Source organism: Mobula birostris, chromosome 6 (assembly GCF_030028105.1).
Source record: "Mobula birostris isolate sMobBir1 chromosome 6, sMobBir1.hap1, whole genome shotgun sequence".
Taxonomy (NCBI): domain Eukaryota; kingdom Metazoa; phylum Chordata; class Chondrichthyes; order Myliobatiformes; family Myliobatidae; genus Mobula; species Mobula birostris.
In genome coordinates this window covers 1,139,967-1,164,792 of record NC_092375.1, presented here as the reverse complement: position 1 = coordinate 1,164,792, position 24,826 = coordinate 1,139,967, and the positions used below count along the sequence as shown (strand labels likewise).

General features: G+C 45.8%; 1 protein-coding gene across 2 annotated transcripts in view; it reads left to right on the top strand.

Moving 5' to 3' along the window:
* The window catches only part of cbsa (cystathionine beta-synthase a), an 82,967-nt gene that overhangs the window by 33,462 nt on the left and 24,679 nt on the right, over positions 1–24,826 (top strand). For both annotated transcript variants that reach the window (XM_072259801.1, XM_072259802.1), the window contains exons 7-9: positions 13,499–13,568; positions 14,114–14,205; positions 18,100–18,225. In XM_072259801.1, the coding sequence (XP_072115902.1) occupies positions 13,499–13,568; positions 14,114–14,205; positions 18,100–18,225 (288 nt within the window). The remainder of the gene's footprint in view (positions 1–13,498; positions 13,569–14,113; positions 14,206–18,099; positions 18,226–24,826) is intronic.

The window sequence follows — 24,826 nt, the reverse complement described above, 5'->3', positions numbered from 1 at the left end:
GTAATGCGAAACCTCCATCTCTCTTAGCTTTCTGTAGATGTATTCTACCCAGTCTCGGGTTTTTATTTTGCCAAATAAATGAAAAAATTTTAGAGTCAACTTTATCAAAAAATGATTTGGGAACAAAAATCGATAGTGCCTGAAATACATATAAAAATTTTGGAAGAATAAACATCTGAACAGCATTAATACGACCAATCAAAGTTAAATAAAAAGGAGACCATTTAAATGAGAGTTGAGTAATGTGATCGATTAAGGGTAGGAAATTAGTCTTAAATAAATCTTTATGTTTACATGTAACTTTAATCCCAAGATATGAAAAATGATTATTAACCAATTTAAACGGAAGATTCTGATATAAGGGAACTTGCTTATTAATCGGAAAAAGTTCACTCTTACTGAGATTTAACTTATAACCTGAAAAAAGACTAAATTGTGCTAATAAATCTAAAGCAGCAGGGATAGATTTTTGAGGATTAGAAATATATAAAAGTAAGTCATCAGCATAGAGTGATACTTTATGGGACTTTAAACCCCGAGTTATCCCAATAATATTTGGAGATTCTTGAATGGTAATTGCAAGAGGTTCTAATGCAATATCAAATAATAAAGGACTAAGAGGACAACCTTGTCTGCTACCTCAAAAAAGAGGGAAAAAAGGTGAGTTTAAGGAGTTAGTACGGACTGAGGCCATAGGAGAATGATATAACAATTTGATCCAGGATATAAATTTTGGGCTGAAATTGAACATTTCAAGCACCTTAAATAAGTAAGGCCATTCGACTCTGTCGAAGGCTTTTTCAGCGTCTAAGGAAGTGACGCACTCAGGATCATTTTGTGAGGGAGTATAAACAATGTTTAACAGTGTACGAATGTTATAAAAAGAGTAACGACCTTTAATAAAACCCATTTGGTCTTCCGAAATAATATAAAGAAGTGCTTTTTCTAATCTGTTTGCTAATAATTTAGAAAAGATCTTAGAATTAACATTTAATAAGGATATTGGTCTATAAGATGCACATTGAGCAGGATCTTTATCCTTTAATATTAAAGAGAGCGATGTTTTTTTTTTGGTATTTAGTACAAACAGTAGCATTAGAAGTATGCATCTAGGTTTAGTGTTCTGCTTGGAGTGCCAGATGTGGGGACCCTGGGAGACTCCCAGCCTCCCCAAGGATTACATCTGCACCAGGTGCACTGAGATGAGGCTCCTGAAGGACCGTGTTAAGGAGCTGGAAATGGAAATTGATGACCTTCGGCTAATTAGAGAAAGTGAGGAGGTGATAGATACTACCTATAGAGAGGTAGTGGATAGCACCCCTGTGACAGTCCCCCTCAGAAATCGATATATCGTTTTGGATACTGTTGAAGAGGCAGACCTGACAGAGGAGGACCACAGTGAACGAGACTCTGGCATTCTGCCCAGTGCCAAAATCAAGAGAGCAAGAAGAAATGTGGTAGTTATAGGGGATTGCATCGTAAGGGGGACGGACAAGAGATTCTGCGAGCCGGACAAGGATACCCAGATGGTGTGTTGCCTCCCTGGTGCCAAGGTACGGGATGTCTCAGATCGGGTCCAGAGTATTCTGAGGAGAGAGGGCGAGCAGCCGGAAGTCTTGGTACATGTTGGTACCAATGACATTATCAGAAAAAGAGAGGAGGTCCTGAAGAAAGATTACTGGGAACTAGGAAGAAAATTGAAAAGCCGGACCTCCAGAGTAATAATCTCAGGATTACTGCCTGAGTTGCGTGCTAATGAAGGTAAGAACAGCAGAATTAAGCAGATGAATGTGTGGCTAAGTAACTGGTGCAGGGGGCAGGGCTTCAAATTCTTGAATCGTTGGGATCTATTTTGGGGAAGGTATGACTTGTACAAAAAAGATGGATTACACCTGAACTCAAAAGGTACTAATATCCTGGCGGGATTGTTTAATATAGCTGTTAGGGAGAGTTTAAACTAAGTTGGCAAGAGGAAGGAAACCGAAGTGTTAGGATCGACGAAGAGGAAAATAGAAATAAGTCAAAAATACTGTGCAGCAAAGATGGTAAGAAGGACAGGCCAGTGAATATACAGGATAATTTGCTGCAAAATAGATACATAGCACAAGTGGCAACAGGTACCGATCTAAATGTACTGTACTTAAATGCACGCAGCATTAGAAATAAAGTGGATGACCTTGCTGCACAGCTGCAGGTTAAAAGATATGACATTGTGGCCATCACCGAGTCATGGCTAAATGATGGATGTGATTGGGAGCTGAATGTCCAAGGATACACAGTGTATACGGAAGAAAGGAAGGTGGGTAAAGGGGGTGGCGTGGCCCTGATGATAAGCAACGATATCAAATCAATAGAAAGAAGGGACATAGGATCAGAAGAGGTAGGGTCCTTATGGGTAGAATTAAGAAATGGCGAGGGTAAAAAGACACTAATAGCAGTTAGATACAGGCCTCCAAACAGCAGTCGGGATGTGGACTACAAGTTGCAGCTGGAAATAGAAAAAGCGTGTCAGAAGGACAATGTCAAGATAGTTATGGGGAATTTTAATATGAAAGTGGATTGGGAAAGTCGGGAAGGTACTGGATCTCAGGAGAGGGAGTTTGTAGAATGCCTACAGGATGGCTTTTTGGAGCAGCTTGTCCAGAAGCCCACCAGGGGACCGGCTGTTTTGGATTGGGTGCTGTGCAACGAACCTGAGGTGATTAGGGAGCTGGAGGTAAAGGAACCTCTTGGAAGTAATGATCATAATATGATTGAGTTCAGTTTCAAATTTGAAAAGGAGAAGCTGGTATCAGGTGTATCGATATTTCAGTGGAACAGGGGAAATTACAGTGGTATGAGAGAGGAACTGGCCCAAGTCAATTGGAAAAGTAAACTAAATGGAGGGATGGCAGAGCAGAATTGGATGAAATTCCTACAAGAAATAAGGAAAATGCAGGAAAAATATACTCCAAGAAAAAAGAAAATCATGAATGGAAAAATGGCACAAATGTGGCTAACGAGAGAGGTTAAGGCAAAAATAAAAGCAAAAGAAATGGCGTACAAGGGAGCAAAAATCAGTGGGAAAAATGAGGACTGGAAGACCTTTAAAAACTTACAGAAAGAAACTAAGAAAGTCATTAGGAAAGAAAAGATGAATTATGAAAGGAAGTTGGCGATTAACATAAAAAAGGACACCAAGTTTTTTTTTTAAATATATGAAGAGTAAAAGAGTGACAAGGGTAGATATGGGACCGATTGAAAATGATGCTGGAGAAATTATAATGGATAACAGAGATGACGGAGGAACTGAATGAGTATTTTGCATTAGTCTTCACAGTGGAAGACATGAGCAATATATCTGATAGTCAGAGGTATCAGGGAATAGAATTAGGTACAGTCAAGATAACTAGAGAGAAAGTACTTGGGAAGCTAAGTGGACTAAGAATAGATAAGTCTCCCGGCCTGGATGAGGTGCACCCAAGGGTTCTGAAGGAGGTGGCTTTGGAGATTGTGGAAGCATTGGAAATGATCTTCCAGGAATCAATAGATTCTGGCATGGTTCCGGAGGACTGGAAGGTCGCAAATGTAGTTCCGCTATTTAAGAAAGGAAGGAGGCAGCAAAAAGAAAATTACAGACCTATTAGTCTGACATCGGTGGTTGGAAAGATATTGGAGTCAATCCTCAAGGACGAGGTTATGAAATACCTCGAGGTGAATGACAAGATAGGCCGAAGCCAGCATGGTTTCATGAAGGGAAGATCCTGCCTTACCAATTTATTGGAATTTTTTGAGGTAATCTCGAATAAGATTGACAAGGGAGAGGCTGTGGATGTTGTGTATTTGGATTTTCAAAAGGCCTTCGATAAGGTGCGCATATGAGGCTGCTTAATAAGATGAGTGCTCATGGAATTATAGGAAAGATATTGAAATGGGTGGAGCATTGGCTGATAGGCAGAAAGCAAAGGGTGGGAATAAAGAGATCCTATTCTGATTGGTTGCCGGTTACTAGTGGTGTTCCGCAGGGGTCGGTGTTGGGGCTGCTTCTTTTTATGATGTATATCGATGATTTGGATTATGGATTAAATGGTTTTGTGGCCAAGTTTGCGGATGACACCAAGATAGGTGGAGGAGCAGGAAATGTTGAAGAAATGGAAAGGTTGCAGAGAGACTTAGTCAGTTTAGGAGAGTGGGCAAAGAAATGGCAGATGAGATACAAAGTTGACAAATGTACGGTTGTACATTTTGGAAGAAGAAATAATCGGGCAGATTATTATTTAGATGGGGAGAAAATTCAAAAATCGGAAGTGCAAAGGGACTTGGGGGTCCTTGTGCAGGATACCCTAAAGGTTAACCACCAAGTTGGATTGGCGGTAAGGAAAGCGAATGCTATGTTGGCATTCATTTCAATAGGAATAGTGTAGAAGAATAAGGAGGTGTTGATGAGGCTCTATGGGGCACTGGTGAAACCTCATTTGGAACACTGTGTGCAGTTTTGGGCCCCCTATCTTAGAAAGGATATACTGATGTTGGAGAGAGTTCAGAGATTTTCGAGGATGATTCCTGGAATGCAGGGGCTAACATATGAGAAGCGTCTGTCGGCTCTTGGATTGTATTCATTAGAGTATAGAAGAATGAGAGGGGATCTCGTAGAAACGTTTGAAATGTTGAAAGGGTTGGACAGAGTAGATGTGGAAAGGTTGTTTCCCTTGGTGGGTGAGTCCAGGACAAGAGGCCATAGTCTTAGAATTAGAGGGTACCCAGTTAAAACAGAGATGAGGAGAAATTTCTTTTAGCCAGAGGGTCGTGGATTTGTGGAATTCGTTGCCACATATGGCTGTGGAGGCCCGATCATTGAGGGTGTTTAAGGAGGAGATTGACAGGTATCTTATTAGTCAGGGTATCAAGGGATATGGGGAAAAAGCCAGAAATTGGAAGTAGATGGGTGAATAGTTTAGCTCCTGGGGGAGCTACGGAGCAGACTTGATGGGCCGAATGGCCTACTTCTGCTCCTTTGTCTTGTGATCTTGTGATTCAGAAAGTTTACCAAGTTTTAATGAAGCCTCCAAAACCCTGAATAACCAAGGGATTAATGAAGATGCAAAACATTTATAAAATTCCACGGTAAACCCATCAGGACCAGGAGCTTTCCCTGGACTCATAGAGAAAATAACCTTAATCTCATCAGTAGCAAAGGAAGTGTCAAGCATAGCAGATATATCATGTGAAATCTTAGGGAAATCTAGGTTGTCTAAAAAGTCATACATATATTTAGAGTCTCGTGGAAACTCTGATTGATATAAAGAGGAATAAAAATCAAAAAAAGGTGGATTAATCTCAGCTTGATCAGATATCAGTTGATCATTTTGATTATAAATCTGATTAATTTGAAATTTGGAATAGTTAGTCTTCAACTGGTTAGCCAACAGTTTACCAACTTTGTCACTATGTATATAAAATTCACTTCTTGTTTTCATTAATTGATTTGCAATTGAGGACGAAAGTAATAAACTGTGTTCCATTTGAAGTTCAGTTCTTTGTTTATACAACTTCTCAGAGGGAGCTGTAGCGTATGTCTTATCAATTTCCTTAATCTTGTCTACAATGACCAGCTCCTCATCCTTCAACCTCTTCCTCAAAGCAGCAGAATACGAGATGATCTGACCACGAATATAAGCTTTAAAAGTGTCCCAAAGGATGTTCATAGAAATATCTTCTGTATAGTTGATTGTAAAAAAGAGATCAATCTGTTCATTCATAAAGTTAACAAAATCCGAGTCCTGAAGCAACAACGAATTAAAACGCCATTGTCTATTATTTGGTGTGCTGGCCAATATTTTAATAGAAAGATTAAGTGGAACATGATCCGAAATGGTTATAGAATCATATTCACATTTGACCACTGAAGGAATAAGATGAGAGTCAATAAAAAAAAATCAATTCTTGAATAGGAACGATGAACATGTGAAAAAAAGGAAAAATCTTTTTCCTGAGGGTGCAAAAAACGCCAAATGTCCGTCGATCCGGAATCTGAAAGGAATGAGTTAATCAAGGTTGCAGATTTATTGGGTAAGGTCTGTAAAGGAGCCGAACGATCCAAAGATGGAGATAAAGAAGTATTAAAATCCCCGCCCCAAATTAGTGAAAACTCATTCAAATTCGGAAACAAATTAAATAATGATTTATAAAATTCCGGACAGTCCATGTTGGGAGCGTAAACATTAACCAAAACTACCACTAACTAATAGAAATCTGCCATTCGGATCAGAAATAATATTGTGTTGTACAAAAGTGATTGAGGGATCTATAAAAATAGAAACCCCTCAAATCTTAGCGTTGGAATTCGAATGGAAGTGTTGATTCCTTCCAGAATTTGAAAAAACGTAATCTGTCCCCTTCCGCACATGGGTCTCTTGTAAAAATAGAACATGTGCTTTAAGTCTCCGGAATACTTAAAAAACTTTTTTCCTTTTTATTGGATGATTAAGACCGTTAGTATTCCAAGAGACAAAATTAATAGTAGACTCCATAAACCCTAAAGTCAACCCACAAAAAGAGGAGGATTGACAATAGGTTCGACCCACGCACCCGGAAAGGGAACAGAACAAACAAGAGATAACGGGAAGGAGAACGCGACCAATAGTTCAGTGATATAAGTAGCCCAAGAAAAAAAACTAAAAAGTGAAGCCCTTCCCACCGCCCCCCCGAACCCCCAAAGCTAAATCTAAGATAGACCAGCCAGAAAGAAGCAAGCACTAGAACTACCCCCATGACTTGCGATAGACGCTCACTTAAAAAAAAGTGTATATATAAGAGGATCAGCTAGAGTTATAAAACAGTAGAGAAATTTTAAAAAAGTACACCAATTAAAGCAAACCCGATATAATACAAAGAAAAAACAGGTAAATATAAAGAAAACCGTTAACCAACAACATACCATGTAGTTAAACAAGAAAATGAGACAAGTAACATAGACTAGCGAGGAAAACTACGAAAAGTACGTTTGAAAACTACAAAATTTAAGGCCTCAAAGGAAATACATAAAATGATGCAGAGGAAATAACCACCCAGAATCCCGAGGGGAAAAAGAAAGGAATGACGCAGTTAGAAAAAAATTTGGCAACCATATTAATTAACCGAAAAAGAACTTTTCTGCCCTCATATAAAGCAAAAAAATAAACCAAAACAGATTAACTGCATCCGAACAAACAGAAATGGTTTAATAATTGCGATTAAGATGTTGAAGGCGAAAATTGATCAAGGTAACTCTGGGCTTCCGATGGAGAGTCGAAAAAACGGGAAGAGCCCTCAGGCAAACGAATCTTCAAACGTGCAGGATAAAGCAACACTGGTTTTAAGTCCATCTTATAAAGTTCTGACATCACAGATCTATAACGGACACGTTGATCCCGAACCGACTTACTAAAATCCTCTACCAGCCGGAACCGAGGCTGTGAATCATCAATGTAACCTTTAGGTCGAGCGAATCGAAGCAATTTCTCCTTGTCTTGAAAATAATGAAATGGTAGAATAACATGCCAAGGTTTATCTGACTTAGACGAATATAATGGGACTCTGTGAGCCCGATCCAATAGTGGTGGTTGGTCAGGAAATAAGGTAGGGAAGGCATCTTTTAAAAGTTGAGAAAAGAACTTTATAGGGTCATTAGGTTCAGCAGCTTCACGAATACCAATAATTCAAATATTCTGTCGTCGCATTCTGCATTCTAAGTCCGAGTTTTTAAAAGTCAGAAAGTCAAGTTTTTTCTTCATTCCAGTAATTGTCTTTTCAATTTTCCCCATCTTGAGTTCATTTTGTTGCGTGGATTTTTGAAGATTAGATATAGCAGTCTGATGTTCCGTGATAGATATTTGCATTTTATCGATTACATCAAGAATTCTCTCCAGTTTAGATGAAATTTCCACACGAATCAGATCCGTTATAGTAGTTGAAATTTCCGTTTGAATCAGATCTGATATAGCTTTCAACGTGAACGCTGGTTCAGTCGGAGAAGGATCAGTAGCTTTCAGTCTAACCGGACGGAGGTTTACCATCTTTACCGTTCTTAGACATAGCAGATCTTAAAAACATCCAAATATCAAAAAAAAAACAGAATTTGTTGCAAGGAGTTATGAAAATCGGTGCCTTAATGGTTGGCTTAAATATAGCTGATCATAGGAAAAAACTCAGAGGTAATGGAGCAAGTCAAGAACACGACTTCACTCCATGAGCGCTACCGGAAGTCTCTGACTCTGAATAATGAACCATGGACTCACAGAAACATCAGCAATGAATGGGTCCTGGATCAGCTTGTCCAAACTGACTATGATAACAGTCCTCAGAATGGCAATGATTGTGGTGGTGGGGGGGGGAGTCTCAGGAAATTCCTCAAATCAGACTAATAACTAGAGATTTCAAATAAAAAGGGATCCGCAGTGGTCAGTAGGTTTAGAGCAACAGCTGTGTAGAGGTATAATAACAGTTCTGGCTATAGGGTAGAAATCAGGGGGCCCAAGGCAACTTCAAGTTCAAGTTTTAATTATTCAACCATACACATCAATGCAGGCAAATGCAGCAGTGCTCCTCTGAAGCCAAGGTGCTGTACACAGCAGTCTCTCTGGGGCCAAGGTGCTGTACAGGAATGCTGTACACAGCAGTCTCTCTGGGGCCAAGGTGCTGTACAGAGTAGCCACAGCCACACAAAGCACATATAGTAACATAAGAGTGGATGTAGAAAATAAGACTGCACCTATACAAAATAAAATAAAGTCACAAAAAAAATTATAAAAACAATCTTGGATCCAGGAACAAAAGTAGACTGCTGGGGGAAGTCATCAGGTTGAGGTGCATCAGAGTTTCAGCTCAAACCCATGCATCTGTCCTGTGCAGGGAAACCAGGAAGTGTAAGTAAGGGAGAGACCAGGGCTGGTGGTAACAAGTGGAAGAAGATTGGGCGGGAGGGGGAGGGTGGGAAAGTGATAGGCAGATGTTGCCCAGGGAGTGGTGGGGGAACGGATGCCAAAGGTAGATGAAGGGGATGTACTGATGGAAATGAGAAATGAATTGGTTCCATTTTTGGCTTGGTAAGAGAGGTTCAGTGTTTCAGGCTGACACCATGCGTCAGGATTCAATAAAGGTCTTGATTATGAGGAGGAATGAGCTCCTGCAGCATGAATTCAGTGAGCCTGGTTCCAGATGACAGAGCAGGACGGCTATGGTTACAGTCTCGGCATTACTTCAACGTTCAAATTAAATTTACTATCAAAGTCACCGTCTACAAATTAAATTTACTATCAAAGTCAGCGTATACAAATTAAATTTACTATCAAAGTTGCCGTATACAACCCTAAGATTCATTTTCTTGTGGCCATTCACAATAATGAAATGAGAATCAAAGGAAGACTGATTGGGCGTACAGTCAGTGTGCAAAAGGCAATAAACTGGGCAAATCCAACAGAAGGAATAATAATAAATAAATAAATAGATAAAAAATATCGAGAACTGAGGTGAACAGTCCTTGAACAGTCCTTAGGTTGTGGAAACAGTTGGGCTGAGTGATATTGAGTGAAGTTTTCCCCTTCGGTTCAAGAGCCCGATTGTTGAGGAGTAATAACTGTTCCTGAACCTGGTGGGATGAATCCTCAGGCTCCTGTACCTCCTCCCTGATGGCAGCAGCGAGAAGAGAACGCGCCCTGGGTAGTGGGGGTCCATAGTGATGGATGTTGCTTTCCTGTGACAACACTTTGTGTAGATGTGCTTAGTGGTGGGAGGGGGAGGGCTTTACCTGTGGTGGACGGGGCTGTATCTAGTACTTTTTGAAGGATTTTCTGTTCAAGGGTATTGGTGTTTCTATACTAGGCTGTGATGCAGCCAGTCAGTATATTCTCCACCACATATCTGTTAAGTTTATCAGAGTTTTAGATGTCATGTTGAATTTTTTTTTATTATTAATTTACGGGATGTGGGCGTTGCCAGCTAAGCCAGCATTTATTGCCCAACCCTGGTTGCCCTTCGAGAAGGTGGTGATGAGCTGCCTTCTTGAACCGCTGCAGTCCCTGAGGTGTAGGCACGCCCACAGTGCTGTTAGGGAGGGAATTCCATGATTTGGACACAGTGACAATGAAGGAACTGCGATATGTTTCCAAGTCAGGATGGTGAGTGACTTGGAAGGGGATTTCCAAGTGGTGAGGTTCCCAGGTATTTGCTTTTCTTGTCCTTCTAAATGATAGTGGTTGTGGGTCTGGAAGGTGTTGCCTTAGGAACTTTGGTGTGTTGTTGCAGTGCATCTTGTAGACAGTACACACAGCTGCAACTGTCCGTCGATGGTGGAGGAATTGGATGCTTGTGGAAGGGTTACCAATCAAGTGGGCTGCCTTGTACTGGATGGTGTCAAGCCTCCTGAGTGTTGATGGAGCTGCACTCATCCAGGCGAGTGGCGAGTATTCTATTACACTCCTGACCTGAGCCTTGTAGATGGTGGACAGGCTTTGGGGAGTCAGGAGAGAGTTACACGCCACAGGGTTCCTGGCCTTTGACCTGCTCTGGTAGCCACGGTGTTTATATGGCTAGACCAGTTCAATTTCCTGTCAACAGTAACCCCCAGGATGTGGATAGTAAGGGATTCAGTGATGGTGTTGCTACTGAATGTCAAGGGTCAGTGGTTAGAGCCTCTCTTGTTGGAGATGGTCATTGCCTGGCACTTGCGTGGCTCGACTGTTACTTGCCACTTGTCAGTCCAAGCCTGGATATGGTCCAGGTCCTGCTGCATTTAGGTATGAACTGCTTCACTATCTGAGGAGTCACGAATGGTGCAGAACACTGTGCAGTCATCTGTGAACATCCCGATTTCTGACCTTATGATGGAAGGAAGGTGATTGATGAAGCAGCTGAAGATGGTTGGTCTGAGGACACTTTCCTGAGGAACTACTGTAGTGATGTCCTGAGGATGAGATAACTGACCTCCAACCACCACAACCATCGTCCTTTGTGTCAGGTATGATTCCAACCAGTGGAGGATTTTCCCCCTAATTCCCGTTGACTCTATTTTAGCTAGGGCAGCTTGATGCCATACTCGGTCAAATGCTGCCTTGATGTTGCGGGCTATCACTCTCACTTCACTCTGGTATCTAGCTCTTTGGTCCATGTTTGGACCACGGAGGTGATGAGGTCAGGAGCTGACTGGCCTTGACGGAACCCAAACTGGGCATCCGTAAGCGGGTTATTGCCAAGTAGGTGCTGCATGATAGCATTGTTGATACCCTCTTCCATTACTTTGCTGAACTCTTCGAAAATGCCCAAGGAAGTAGAGGTGCTGCTGAGCTCCTGTGTACTTGTACTGTGTGCTGGACCAGGATAGGTCCTCTGATATGGTAATATAGCTGACTCTCTTCAATGAGGACTGGCTCACGGACCTCTGGTTTCCTCTGCTTGGTCCAGAATCAGCTCCTCGCTCTTGCTGACATTGAGTGAGAGGTCGTTGTTGTGGCACCACTCCGCCACTCCCTCCTTATAGGCTGATTGGTTACTTCCGCCTCAGGCTACAGGAACACACTCCATCAGGCGGTCAATTAGGCAGAGCATTGGTAATTGGAATTTAATCCAAATGCGTGAAAGTTTTCTATTTTGGGAGGTCATATTAGGTAGGGCATACTCGGTGTATGCAGAGCTCTAGGGAGTGTTGTGGAACAGAAGGACTATTGTGTACAAGCCTAGGGATTCCTGTGGATCAAGCATGGGTGCGTAAGATGGGAGAGAGGCCATACAGGATGTTGTTTTGATCAGCCAAGGCACTGGATAAAAGAGCAGGGAGTGTAGTACAGCCTTATGAAACACTGGCTAGGCCACAGCTGGAATACTATGCAGGTCTGGTGGCTACACTGGAGGAAGAATGGAGAGATTCACCAAGGTGTTACTTGGGATGCTGTGTCAGCGACCAGATAGGCTGGAGGAGAATGTTTAAGGGGGATTAGAGCTATTTTTTTAAACACAGATTGGTTTGTATCTGAATGAGCTGCCAGGAAGCTGTAGAGGCTGGTATAATTATAATTAAAGACTCTTTAACAGGTGCGCGGTAAGGTAATGTTTAGAAAGAAATGGGCCAAACACGGGTAGACAACTTGGTCAGCAGGGATGAGGTGTTTCTGTGCCCTGAGACTCTGCTAACACAGGAGACAACTTGGTCAGCAGGGATATATTGGGCTGTGAACAGTCAATGTGAGTGAGTGTGGAAGCAAGAGGTACCTTTCAATCAGGTCTGCAATCAAGATTTGAAAATGCAGAGCTTCGTGACAGTTTCTCTGAGTTGGGCTGTGACCAATCAAGGAGAGGAATTCATTAGCAAGGGCGAATAAAAATAACACAAGTACAAGCGCAGCGACCATTCTTTTGAGTATGTCTGTGTTTAGAGTAGCTTTGGCTCATCAGGCTTTGGTGAGGTAAGTTTCTCTTTTTTTGTTATTTGTTCATTCCTTGTCTGTTAGGGCATAGTAGTGTAGTGAGAAAAACTCTAGAGCGAGTGTTTTATTCTGTGCGTGAGATTTGTAAGTCTGGGAGACCTCCAGTCCCCCGGATAAACACAGCTGCATTGAGCCGCAGTGCCTGAGAGAACGTGTTAAAGAACTGAAGCTGCAGCTCGATGACCTGCAACTCATAGGGGAGAATGAGGAGGTGATAGACAGGAGCTACAGGGAGGTAGTCATCCCTAGGTTGCAGGAGACGGGTAACTGGGTGACTGTCAGGAGAAGGGCAAATGCACAGACAGTGCAGAGTACATTTGTGGCCGTTCCCTTCAATAATAATTATGCAACTTTGGATACTGTTGATGGAGACAACCTACTGGGGGGAGCCTCAGTGACTGGGTCTCTGGCACTGAGTCTGGTGCTATGGCTTAGAAGAGCAGAGAAGTGAAGGGGACTGCAGTGTTGATAGGAGATCCCATAGTCAGAGGAACAAAGACTAGGTTCTGTGGGCACGATAGAGACAGCTGGATGTCTGTTGCCTCCCAGGTTCCAGGGTCAGGGATGTCTCAGATCGGGTCCATGGCATTCTAAAGGGGGAGGGTGAGCAGCCTGAAGTCTTGGTGCATTTTGTCACCAATAACATAGGTAGACAAGGTGAGGAGGTCCTGAGGAGAGATTTTGGGGAGCTAGGTAGAAAGTTGAGAAACAGGACCTCTAGGATAGCAATCTCTGGATTACTAACTGTGCCATGTGCCAGTGAGGGTAAGAATAGGGTGATTTAGCAGGTGAATGCATGGCTGAGGAACTGGTGCAAGGGCGAGGGTTTCAGATTTGTGGATCATTGGGATCTCTTCAGCAGAAATATGTTGTTTCGGTGCTGTGTGACACTGATCTTACTGAAACTGACTTTGTGTCCTGGTGTGGTCTGTGCCATTTTGAGGGAGAGGGCCCTCCTACACTCTCACAGTCTGGTTACACTGGGCAGGCAGGGTGTCCGGCTGCCATTAGACTGCATGTGGTCGATGAGTATCAGCTCCTTGAATATCTCTTTCCTTTTGCAGTATCGGAATGCCAGTAACCCTCTGGTCCATTATGATGAAACTGCGGAGGAGATCCTTTCGCAGTGTGATGGTAAGAAACGTACCCCTTGCTCTGGTCCATGCTGTGTTGCCCAAGACCACCCTCCCTCCTCTCATGGTCTGTGCGTCACTGGGTGCCTACTTCAGCCCAAGCCTCACCGTCTCGTGGGGTAATAGGGAGGGGTGGCTGAGTCATCGGGAGGCCTCTGGTCACAAGGGTGTGCCATGGGGAGGGGGGAGGGTTGGACCATGGGAGACTGTGGAGTAGGGTGTGCTGATGGGGAGGGGTGGGGAATGTGTGTGGGAGGGTGTAGATTGGACTGTGGGGGAGTGGGCTGAGCTGTGGGTCAGGACGGCAGGGTGGTGACTCTCAGCTGTACGGTTTGGGCTGAGGAATGTGACATTGAATGGTGGGAGATGTAGAATCAGTGAAGAAACAAACGATGTGAAGATCTCCTTGGTCCTGAGAGAGGTTGGGCAGAGATGAGGAACAGAATGAAACTTTCATGTGGCAGTTGGAATAGAGTGATCCAACGTTTGGGAAGGGTGTGAGGTGGAAACTACCAACAAATCATTCCCATGTGCTCCTTTTGACAGGGAAGGTGGACATGCTTGTTGCCGGAACAGGAACTGGAGGAACCATCACTGGGATTGCTCGAAAACTGAAGGAGAAATGTCCAAACTGTCAGGTAGTGAGGCGGGGTGTGGGTCCACAGGACTGGGGAGCCGTGGTCGGGGGGAGGGGGTGATGGGGTCACCTGTGGGTCCACAGGACTGGGGAGCCGTGGTCGTGGGGGGGGTGATGGGATCACCTGTGGGTCCACAGGACTGGGGAGCCGTGGTCGGTGGGGGAGGGAGAGTGATGGAGTCACCTGTGGGTCCAGAGGACTGGGGAACCGTGATCGGGTGGGGTGGGGTGATGGAGTTACCTGTGGGTCCACAGGACTGGGGAGCCGTGGTCAGGGGGGGTGATGGAGTCACCTGTGGGTCCACAGGACTGGGGAGCCATGATCGGGGGGGGGGGGGTGATGGGGTCACCTGTGGGTCCACAGGACTGGGGAGCCGTGATCGGTGGGGGGTTGATGGCGTCACCTGTGGGTCCACAGGACTGGGGAGCCGTGATCGGTGGGGGGGTGATGGAGTCACCTGTGGGTCCACAGGACTGGGGAGCCGTGATCGGTGGGGGGGTGATGGAGTCACCTGTGGGTCCACAGGACTGGGGAGCCGTGATCGGTGGGGGGGTGATGGAGTCACCTGTGGGTCCACAGGACTGGGGAGCCGTGATCAGTGGGGGGGTGATGGAGTCACCTGTGGGTCCACAGGACTGGGGAGCCGTGGTCGGGGGGGTGATGGAGTCACCTGTGGGTCCACAGGACTGGGGAGCCGTGGTTGGGGGGTGGTGATGGGGTTACTTGTGGGTCCACAGGACTGGGGAGCCGTGATCGGTGGGGGGGTGATGGAGTCACCTGTGGGTCCACAGGACTGGGGAGCCGTGATCGGTGGGGGTGATGGAGTCACCTGTGGGTCCACAGGACTGGGGCGCCGTGGTTGGGGGGGGTGATGGGGTCACCTGTGGGTCCACAGGACTGGGGAGCCGTGGTCGGTGGGGGGGTGGAGAGTGATGGGGTCACTGGTGGGTCCACAGGACTGGGGAGCCGTGATCGGTGGAGGGGTGATGGAGTCACCTGTGGGTCCACAGGACTGGGGAGCCGTGATCGGTGGGGGGGGTGATGGAGTCACCTGTGGGTCCACAGGACTGGGGCGCCGTGGTTGGGGGGGGTGATGGGGTCACCTGTGGGTCCACAGGACTGGGGAGCCGTGGTCGGTGGGGGGGGGAGAGTGATGGGGTCACTGGTGGGTCCACAGGACTGGGGAGCCGTGATCGGTGGGGGGGTGATGGAGTCACCTGTGGGTCCACAGGACTGGGGAGCCGTGATCGGTGGGGGGGGTGATGGAGTCACCTGTGGGTCCACAGGACTGGGGAGCCGTGGTCGGTGGGGGGGGAGTGATGAAGTCACCTGTGGGTCCATAGGACTGGGGAGCCGTGGTCAGGGGGGGTGATGGAGTCACCTGTGGGTCCACAGGACTGGGGAGCTGTGGTCGGGGGGGGGTGATGGGGTCACCTGTGGGTCCACAGGACTGGGGAGCCGTGATCGGGGGGGGGTGGTGATGGGGTCACCTGTGGGTCCACAGGACTGGGGAGCCGTGATCGGTGGGGGGGTGATGGAGTCACCTGTGGGTCCACAGGACTGGGGAGCCGTGATCGGTGGGGGGGGGGTGATGGAGTCACCTGTGGGTCCACAGGACTGGGGAGCTATGATCGGGGGGGGGGGTGATGGGGTCACCTGTGGGTCCACAGGACTGGGGAGCCGTGATCGGTGGGGGGGTGATGGAGTCACCTGTGGGTCCACAGGACTGGGGAGCCGTGATCGGTGGGGGGGTGATGGAGTCACCTGTGGGTCCACAGGACTGGGGAGCCGTGATCGGTGGAGGGGTGATGGAGTCACCGGTGGGTCCACAGGACTGGGGAGCCGTGATCGGTGTGGGGGTGATGGAGTCACCTGTGGGTCCACAGGACTGGGGAGCCGTGGTCGGGGGGGTGGTGATGGGGTCACCTGTGGGTCCACAGGACTGGGGAGCCATGGTCGGGGGGAGGGGTGATGGAGTCACCTGTGGGTCCACAGGACTGGGGAGCCGTGGTCGGTGTGGGGGGGGGGGGAGTGATGGAGTCACCTGTGGGTCCAGAGGACTGGGGAGCCGTGATCGGGGGGGGGTGGGGTGATGGGTTCACCTGTGGGTCCACAGGACTGGGGAGCCATGGTTGGGGAGCAGTGATGGGGTCACCTGTGGGTCCACAGGACTGGGGAGCCATCGTCGGTGGGGTGATGGAGTCACCTGTGGGTCCACAGGACTGGGGAGCTGTGATCGGTGGGGGGGGTGATGGAGTCACCTGTGGGTCCACAGGACTGGGGAGCTGTGATCGGTGGGGGGGGTGATGGAGTCACCTGTGGGTCCACAGGACTGGGGAGCCGTGATCGGTGTGGGGGTGATGGAGTCACCTGTGGGTCCACAGGACTGGGGAGCTGTGATCGGTGGGGGGGGTGATGGAGTCACCTGTGGGTCCACAGGACTGGGGAGCTATGATCGGGGGGGGTGATGGGGTCACCTGTGGGTCCACAGGACTGGGGAACCATGGTCGGGGGGGGGATGGGGTCACCTGTGGGTCCACAGGACTGGGGAGCCGTGATCGGGGTGGGGTGGGGTGATGGGTTCACCTGTGGGTCCACAGGACTGGGGAGCCGTGATCGGGGGGGGGTGGGGTGATGGGTTCACCTGTGGGTCCACAGGACTGGGGAGCCATGGTTGGGGAGCAGTGATGGGGTCACCTGTGGGTCCACAGGACTGGGGAGCCATCGTCGGTGGGGTGATGGAGTCACCTGTGGGTCCACAGTACTGGGGAACCATGGTCGGGGGGGGGGATGGGGTCACCTCTGGGTCCACAGGACTGGGGAGCTGTGATCGGTGGGGGGGGTGATGGAGTCACCTGTGGGTCCACAGGACTGGGGAGCTATGATCGGGGGGGGTGATGGGGTCACCTGTGGGTCCACAGGACTGGGAAGCCGTGGTCGGGGGGGGTGATAGAGTCACCTGTGGGTCCACAGGACTGGGGAGCCGTGGTTGGGTGGTGATGGGGTTACTTGTGGGTCCACAGGACTGGGGAACCATGGTCGGGGGGGGGATGGGGTCACCTGTGGGTCCACAGGACTGGGGAGCCGTGATCGGGGTGGGGTGGGGTGATGGGTTCACCTGTGGGTCCACAGGACTGGGGAGCCGTGATCGGGGGGGGGGTGGGGTGATGGGTTCACCTGTGGGTCCACAGGACTGGGGAGCCATGGTTGGGGAGCAGTGATGGGGTCACCTGTGGGTCCACAGGACTGGGGAGCCATCGTCGGTGGGGTGATGGAGTCACCTGTGGGTCCACAGTACTGGGGAACCATGGTCGGGGGGGGGGATGGGGTCACCTCTGGGTCCACAGGACTGGGGAGCCGTGGTATGTGGGATCTATCTGTGACAGTGAGACCAGCTCTTGCCCTTCTGCAAGTGCGTTTGGGAAGGTGTTTGAGGCTCCACCTGTGTGCTGGGAGAGGAGCCAGGTTTAACGAAGGAATCAAATGGAGTGGGTGTGGAGAGTCATAAGATGAGTTCAGACTATTTCCCCTTGTTTTCCCCTACCTTCATCAATCATCCCTGGTCAGACCAGCCATGATCTTGTTGAATGGCGGGGCATACTCGACGGGCCAGATGGTCGACTCCTGCTCTTATTTCTTATGTTCTTATGTCCTCAAAGTAACTCATTCAGTTTTGTAAGAAATGAAGTTCCCCAGAGCAAAGCCATGACTGTCCCTCACTACCTGTCCTTTGCCAGATGTGAGTCAATCCTGTCCCTTTCAATGACTGCTGGCTCCTCTGTGGGGCATTGCCTTGCCCAAGTGTGAGCTGTTTCACTTACTGAGATGCTGTGCCAATAGGGAGGCGTTCTTGCTTGGCTGTTGCTGGGTGTCTCACAGTATGTTTCTCTTCAGATTATTGGAGTGGATCCAGAAGGTTCCATCCTAGCAGAACCTCAGCATCTGAACCAAACAGATGTCAGCGCATATGAAGTGGAAGGAATAGGCTACGATTTTATCCCTACGGTTCTTGACCGATCGGTGAGTCTCTCTCCAGGGAGGGGACAGATTCTCCCAACATGGACCTGAACAGGAACAGTGGCTGCACTTTGTTTCAGTGTGTGAGTCACATCAGTGGTAGGAGGGAGGGCATAAGATTTTTGGATTTTTGGGCTCTCTTCCAGGGAAGGTGGGGCCTGTACAGATGGGATGGTTTGCACCTGATCTGGAGCGGGACTAATATTCCAGCAGAGAAGGTTTGTTAATGCTGTACGGTGGAGCTTAAACTAAAATTGCAGGGGGATGGGAACCAGAGTGTCTGAACCATTAGTAGAGAGGTTGGGGAGGCAGATATTGGAAAGACCTCAGACAAAGTCAGGAGTCAAAAAGTTGAGCATGTTGCGACTAATATATTTCAATGAGAGAAGTAGAATAGGAAAGGTGGATAATAGTGCTGGAGATGAGGTACTTTTTTTTTACAAACGGGCAATGTGTAGTGAGGAAAGGCTGTTGATAGGGAAAAATTGCAGTCAGCAGGATGAGAAGCAATGTAAAAGGCAGACGAAATAGAAAAGCATGAATACAGGACTGAAACTCTTATATTTGTGCACAGTATACAGAATAAGGTCGATGAACTTGTAGCACAGTTACAGATTGGCATGTTTGATGTTGTCGGCATCACTGAATCATGGCTGAAGGAAGATTATAGCTGGGAGCTTAATGTCCAAGGATACACATTGTATCAAAAGGACAGGCAGGTAGGCAGAAGGGATGCTGTTGCTCTGTTGGTTAAAAAAATGAAATCAAATCATTAGAAGTGACACTGGGTCAGAAGGTTTTGAATCATTGTGGATTGAGCTAAGGAACTGCAAGGGTAAAAAGACTCTGATGGGAGTTATATACAGACCCCAAAACAGTAGTAAGGATGTGGTCTACAAATTAAAAGGGGAGATGGATAGTGCATGCGATGCGACAGTGAGTATAGGAATAAAATGAGGTGGCAGATAAATGCGTGTTGATGGTTTGGAGCAGAGGGCAGGGATTCATATATCTGGATAATTGGGACCACTTCTGGGGCAGGTGGGACGTGTACAAAAGGGATGGGTTGCACTTGAATCCCGGGGAACCAATATTCCTGCGGGCAGGTTTACTAGAGCTTTTGGGAGTGGTTTAAACTAATATGGCAGGGGGATGGGAACCAGTATGAAGGAGCTGAGGATGGGCCAGCAGGTTTACAAGTAGATGACGGATGTAACATGAATGTAAGGAAGGACAAGCCAATGATTGGGTACAAATGCAGACAGAGCAAAGAGTTAAATTGTACCACAGAGGCAAAATTCAAAAGGGTGAAGAATGTGGGACCGAAAGTGCTGTGTTTAAATGTGCGTAGCATTCAGAATAAGGTGGATGAACTTGTGGAGCAATTAGAGATTGGTCAGTATGATGTGGGCAGTGTTGATTGGCAAAGAACACTGGCAGGGAGGACAACAGAGCAGCAATAGCTGGAATTTCTGGAAGAAATTCGGTAGGCACAGAATATATACATCTCAAAAAGGAAGAAGTATTCTAAAGGCAGATAGAACCATAGAAGCTACAGCACAGAAACAGGCCTTTTGGCCCTTCTTGGCTGTGCCGAACCATTTTCTGCCTAGTCCCACTGACCTGCACACGGACCATATCCCTCCATACACCTCCCATCCATGTATCTGTCCAATTTATTCTTAAATGTTAAAAAAGAACCCGCATTTACCACCTCGTCTGGCAGCTCATTCCATGCTCCCACCACTCTCTGTGTGAAGGAGCCCCCCTAATGTTCCCTTTAAACTTTTACCCCTCACCCTTAACCCATGTCCTCTGGTTTTTTTCCTCCCCTTGCCTCAGTGGCAAAAGCCTGCTTGCATTCACTCTATCTATACCCATCATAATTTTATATACCTCTATCAAATCTCCCCTCATTCTTCTACGCTCCAGGGAATAAAGTCCTAACCTATTCAACCTTTCTCTGTAACTGAGTTTCTCAAGTCCCGGCAACATCCTTGTAAACCTTCTCTGCACTCTTTCAACCTTATTTATATCCTTCCTGTAATTTGGTGACCAAAACTGAACACAATACTCCAGATTCGGCCTCACCAATGCCTTATACAACCTCATCATAACATTCCAGCTCTTATACTCAATACTTCGATTAATAAAGGCCAATGTACCAAAAGCTCTCTTTATGACCCTATCTACCTGTGACGACACTTTCAGGGAATTTTGTATCGGTATTCCCAGATCCCTCTGTTCTACTGCACTCCTCAGTGCCTTACCATTAACCCTGTATGTTCTACGTTGGTTTGTCCTTCCAACGTGCAATACCTCACACTTGTCAGTATTAAACTCCATCTGCCATTTTTCAGCCCATTTTTCCAGATGGTCCAAGTCCCTCTGCAGGCCCTGAAAACCTTCCTCACTGTCTACTACACCTCCAATCTTTGTATCATCAGCAAACTTGCTGATCCAATTTACCACATTATCATCCAGATCATTGATATAGATGACAAATAACAATGGACCCAGCACTGATCCCTGTGGCACACCACTAGTCACAGGCCTCCACTCAGAGAAGCAATTCTCTACCACCACTCTCTGGCTTCTTCCATCGAGCCAATGTCTAATCCAACTTACCACCTCTCCATGTATACCTAGCGCTGAATTTTCCTAACTAACCTCCCATGCGGGACCTTGTCAAAGGCCTTACTGAAGTCCATGTAGACAATATCCACTGCCTTCCCTTCATCCACTTTCCTGGTAACCTCCTCGAAAAACTCCAACAGATTGGTCAAACATGACCTACCACACACAAAGCCATGTTGACTCTCCCTAATAAGACCCTGTCTATCCAAATGCTTGTAGATTCTGTCTCTTAGTACTCCCTCCAATAACTTACCTACTACTGACGTTAAACTCACCGGCCTATAATTTCCCGGATTACTTTTCGATCCTTTTTTAAACAACGGAACAACATGAGCCACTCTCCAATCCTCCGGCACTTCACCCGTAGACAGCGACATTTTAAATATTTCTGCCAGGGCCCCCGCAATTTCAACACTAGTCTCCTTCAAGGTCCGAGGGAACACTCTGTCAGGTCCTGGGGATTTATCCACTTTAATTTTGCTCAAGACAGCAAGCACCTCCTCCTTTTTAATCTGTAGTTTCCATGGTCTCACTACTTGATTCCCTCAATTCCATAGATTTCATGCCAGCTTCCTTAGTAAATATAGACGCAAAAAACCTATTTAAGATCTCCCCCATTTCCTTTGGTTCCGCACATAGCCGACCACTCTGATCTTCAAGAGGACCAATTTTATCCCTTACAATCCTTTTGCTCTTAATATACTTGTAAAAGCTCTTTGGATTATCCTTCACTTTGACTGCCAAGGCAACCTCATGTCTTCTTTTAGCCCTCCTGATTTCTTTCTTAAGTATTTTCTTGTACTTCTTATACTCCTCAAGCACCTGATTTACCCCCTGTTTCCTATACATGTCATACAACTCCCTCTTCTTCTTTATCAGAGTTGCAATATCCCTTGAGAACCAAGGTTCCTTATTCCTATTCAATTTGCCTTTAATCCTGACAGGAACATACAAACTCTGCACTCTCAAAATTTCCCCTTTGAAGGCTTCCCGCCTACCAATCACATCTTTGCCAGAGAACAACCTGTCCCAATCCACGCTTTTTAGATCCTTTCTCATTTCTTCAAATTTGGCCGCCTTCCAGTTCAGAACCTCAACCCTAGGACCAGATCTATCCTTGTCCATGATAACTCAACGACCAGATCTATCCTTGTCCAGATAACTCAACTATGACTAATAAGAGAAGTTAAAACTCACATAAAATCCAAAGAGGGGGCATATAATAGTGCAAAAATTAGTGGGAAGTTCGAGTATTGGGAAGCTTTTAAAAACCAACAGAAGACAACTGAAAAAGTTTCTAAATAAGGTGAAGGTGGAATGCGAAAGTAAGCTTGCCAGTGTTATTAAAGAGGATATCAAAAGTAGAACCATAGAACGCTACAGCACAGAAAACAGGCCATTTGGCCCTTCTAGTCTGTGCCGAAACTTTCTTCATATAAAATGTCGGAAGTTTCTTCGTATAAAATGTAAAAGAGAGATGACAACAGATATTGTACCACTGAAAAACTATGCTGGAGAGGTAGTAATGAGGGGCAACAAAATGGCATATCAACTGAATAAGTATTTAGCATCGGTCTTCACTGTGGAAGACATTAGCAGTATCGTATGGTGGAAGTTCCAGGTGTTGGGGTCATGAAGTTACTGGAGAGAAGGTTATTGGGAAAATGAAAGATCTGAAGGTAGATGACTATAAGCCATATGAGCAGAATTAGGCTATTCAGCCCATTGAGTCAGCTCATCATGGCTGATCCCAGATCGTATTCAACCTGATACACCTGCCTTCTCGCCATATCCTTTGATGCCCTGACTGATCAGGAAACCATCAATTGAGAAGAGAGAGAGGCAGAAGAAAGGAAACGAGAGGCTAGTTAGTCTAACCTCAGTGGTTGGGAAGACTTTGGATTTGATTATTAAGGATGCAGTATCAGGGAACTTGGAGGCACATGATAAAATAGGGTATAGTCAGCTTGTTTTTCTTTTCCAAGGGAAAATCTTGCCTGACAAATCTGTTGGAATTCTTGAAGAAATAACAAGCAGTATAGACTAAGTTGATGTTGTGTACTTGGATTTTCAGAAGGCCTTTGACAAGGTGCCAGACATGAGGCTGTTTAACAAGCTACAAGCCCATGGTATTACAGGAAAGATTTCAACATGATAAAGCAGTGGCTGATTGGCAGGTGACGAAGAGTGGGAATGAAGGGAATCTTTTCTGGTTGGCTGTTGGTGACTGGTGGTGTTCCATGCGACCGATTCCTTTTGCGTTATGTATCAATGATTTAGATGATGGAATTGATAGCTTTGTTGCAGAGTTTGCAGATGATATGAAGATAGGTGGAGGGGCAGGTAGTTTTGAGAAAGTAGAGGCACTACAAAAGGACTTAGACGGATTTGGAGAATGGGCAAAGAAATGGCAGATGGAATACAGTATCGGGAAGTGTGTGGTCATCACTTTGGTATTAGAAATGAAAGGGTCGACTATTTTCTAAGTGGAGAGAAAATACAAAAAAAATGAAGCGTAAAGGGATTTGGGAGTTCTTGTGTAATGATAGCATTTATTTCAAGAGGACTAGAATATAAAATTGAGGATGTAATGTTGAGCCTTTATAAAGCACTGATGAAGCCTCACTTCGAGTATTGTGAGCAGTTTTAGTCCCCTTAGAAAGGATGTGCTGAAACTGGGGAGGGTTCAAAAGAGATTCACAAAAAATGATTCCAGGATTGAATGGCTTGTTATATGAATAGTGTTTGATGGCTCTGGGCCTGTATTCACTGGAATTCAGAAGAATGAGGGGTGACCTCAGTGAAACATTGAATGGTGAAAGGTCTTGATAGAGTGGATGTGTAGAGGACACAGCCTGACCATAGAGGGGTGTCCTTTTAGAGTGGAGATGAGGAGGAATTTTTGTTTTGTAATTTATCTTTTATTGAATTTCATCATCAAACAAACATTTCCATAAGATGTATTTCAGATACTGTACATATATATCGTATAATCATATTCGTCACAAATCTCCACATAATACTTATCTGAGGTATACACTTATAGAAAGGAGAGGAAAGAAAGAACAATCGAAAGAAGAAAACTATATACAGAGTAGGGAGTGATTTTTTTTTACAACATATTCATTGACTTATGAGAATAAAATCAGGCCTATGAGGTGTTATGTAGTTAAACCATTTTTTCCAGTATGAATCAAATTGTTCCAACTTATGATTAACAAATGCTGTTATCTTCTCCATTTTGTAAATGTCCATTGTAATTTCCATCCATACATTTAAAGTTGGGCTCTCCTGCGATAACCATTTCCTGGTAAGAGTCTGTTTACCAGCCACCAGCAGTACATTCATCAAATATTTATCTCTTTTCAACCATTCTTGATGAATATACCCAAAGTATATGGTCTTACTCTCTAAGGGTATTTCACATTTAAAAATGTCTTGCAGGGCATTATGTATCCCACTCCAATAGTCTTTGATAACGGGGCATTCCCAGAAAATATGATAATGGTTTCATTTTGATTTCCACAATTTCTCCAGCAAACAGGGGGGTTACTATCATAGTGGGATTTCTGCGAGGGTGTAATAAAATATCTTATCAAGTTTTTCCATCCAAACTCCTTCCATTTCTGTGAAATAGTACATTTCCATTGATACCTCCCTACTATTGTCCAGTCTTCCTCAGATATTATTATCCCTCCTTCTTTCTCCCATTTTGTTTTAATGTATGAAGTCGAATGTGTTTTAAGATTTGACAAACCCTTATACACGCTTGAAATGACTCTACGACCGTTGTCTGAATTATATGCTTTTCTAAATAGCTCTATCAGACATGTACTTGCCTTGGTTACATTTTTAACTGTCCTATTAACATACTTTCGCATCTGTAAATACTGGTAAAAGTCTTGTTTTTCTAATAAGTGTTTCTCTTGGAGCATTTCAAAGCTGAACAGTGTTCCTTCTTTCATTA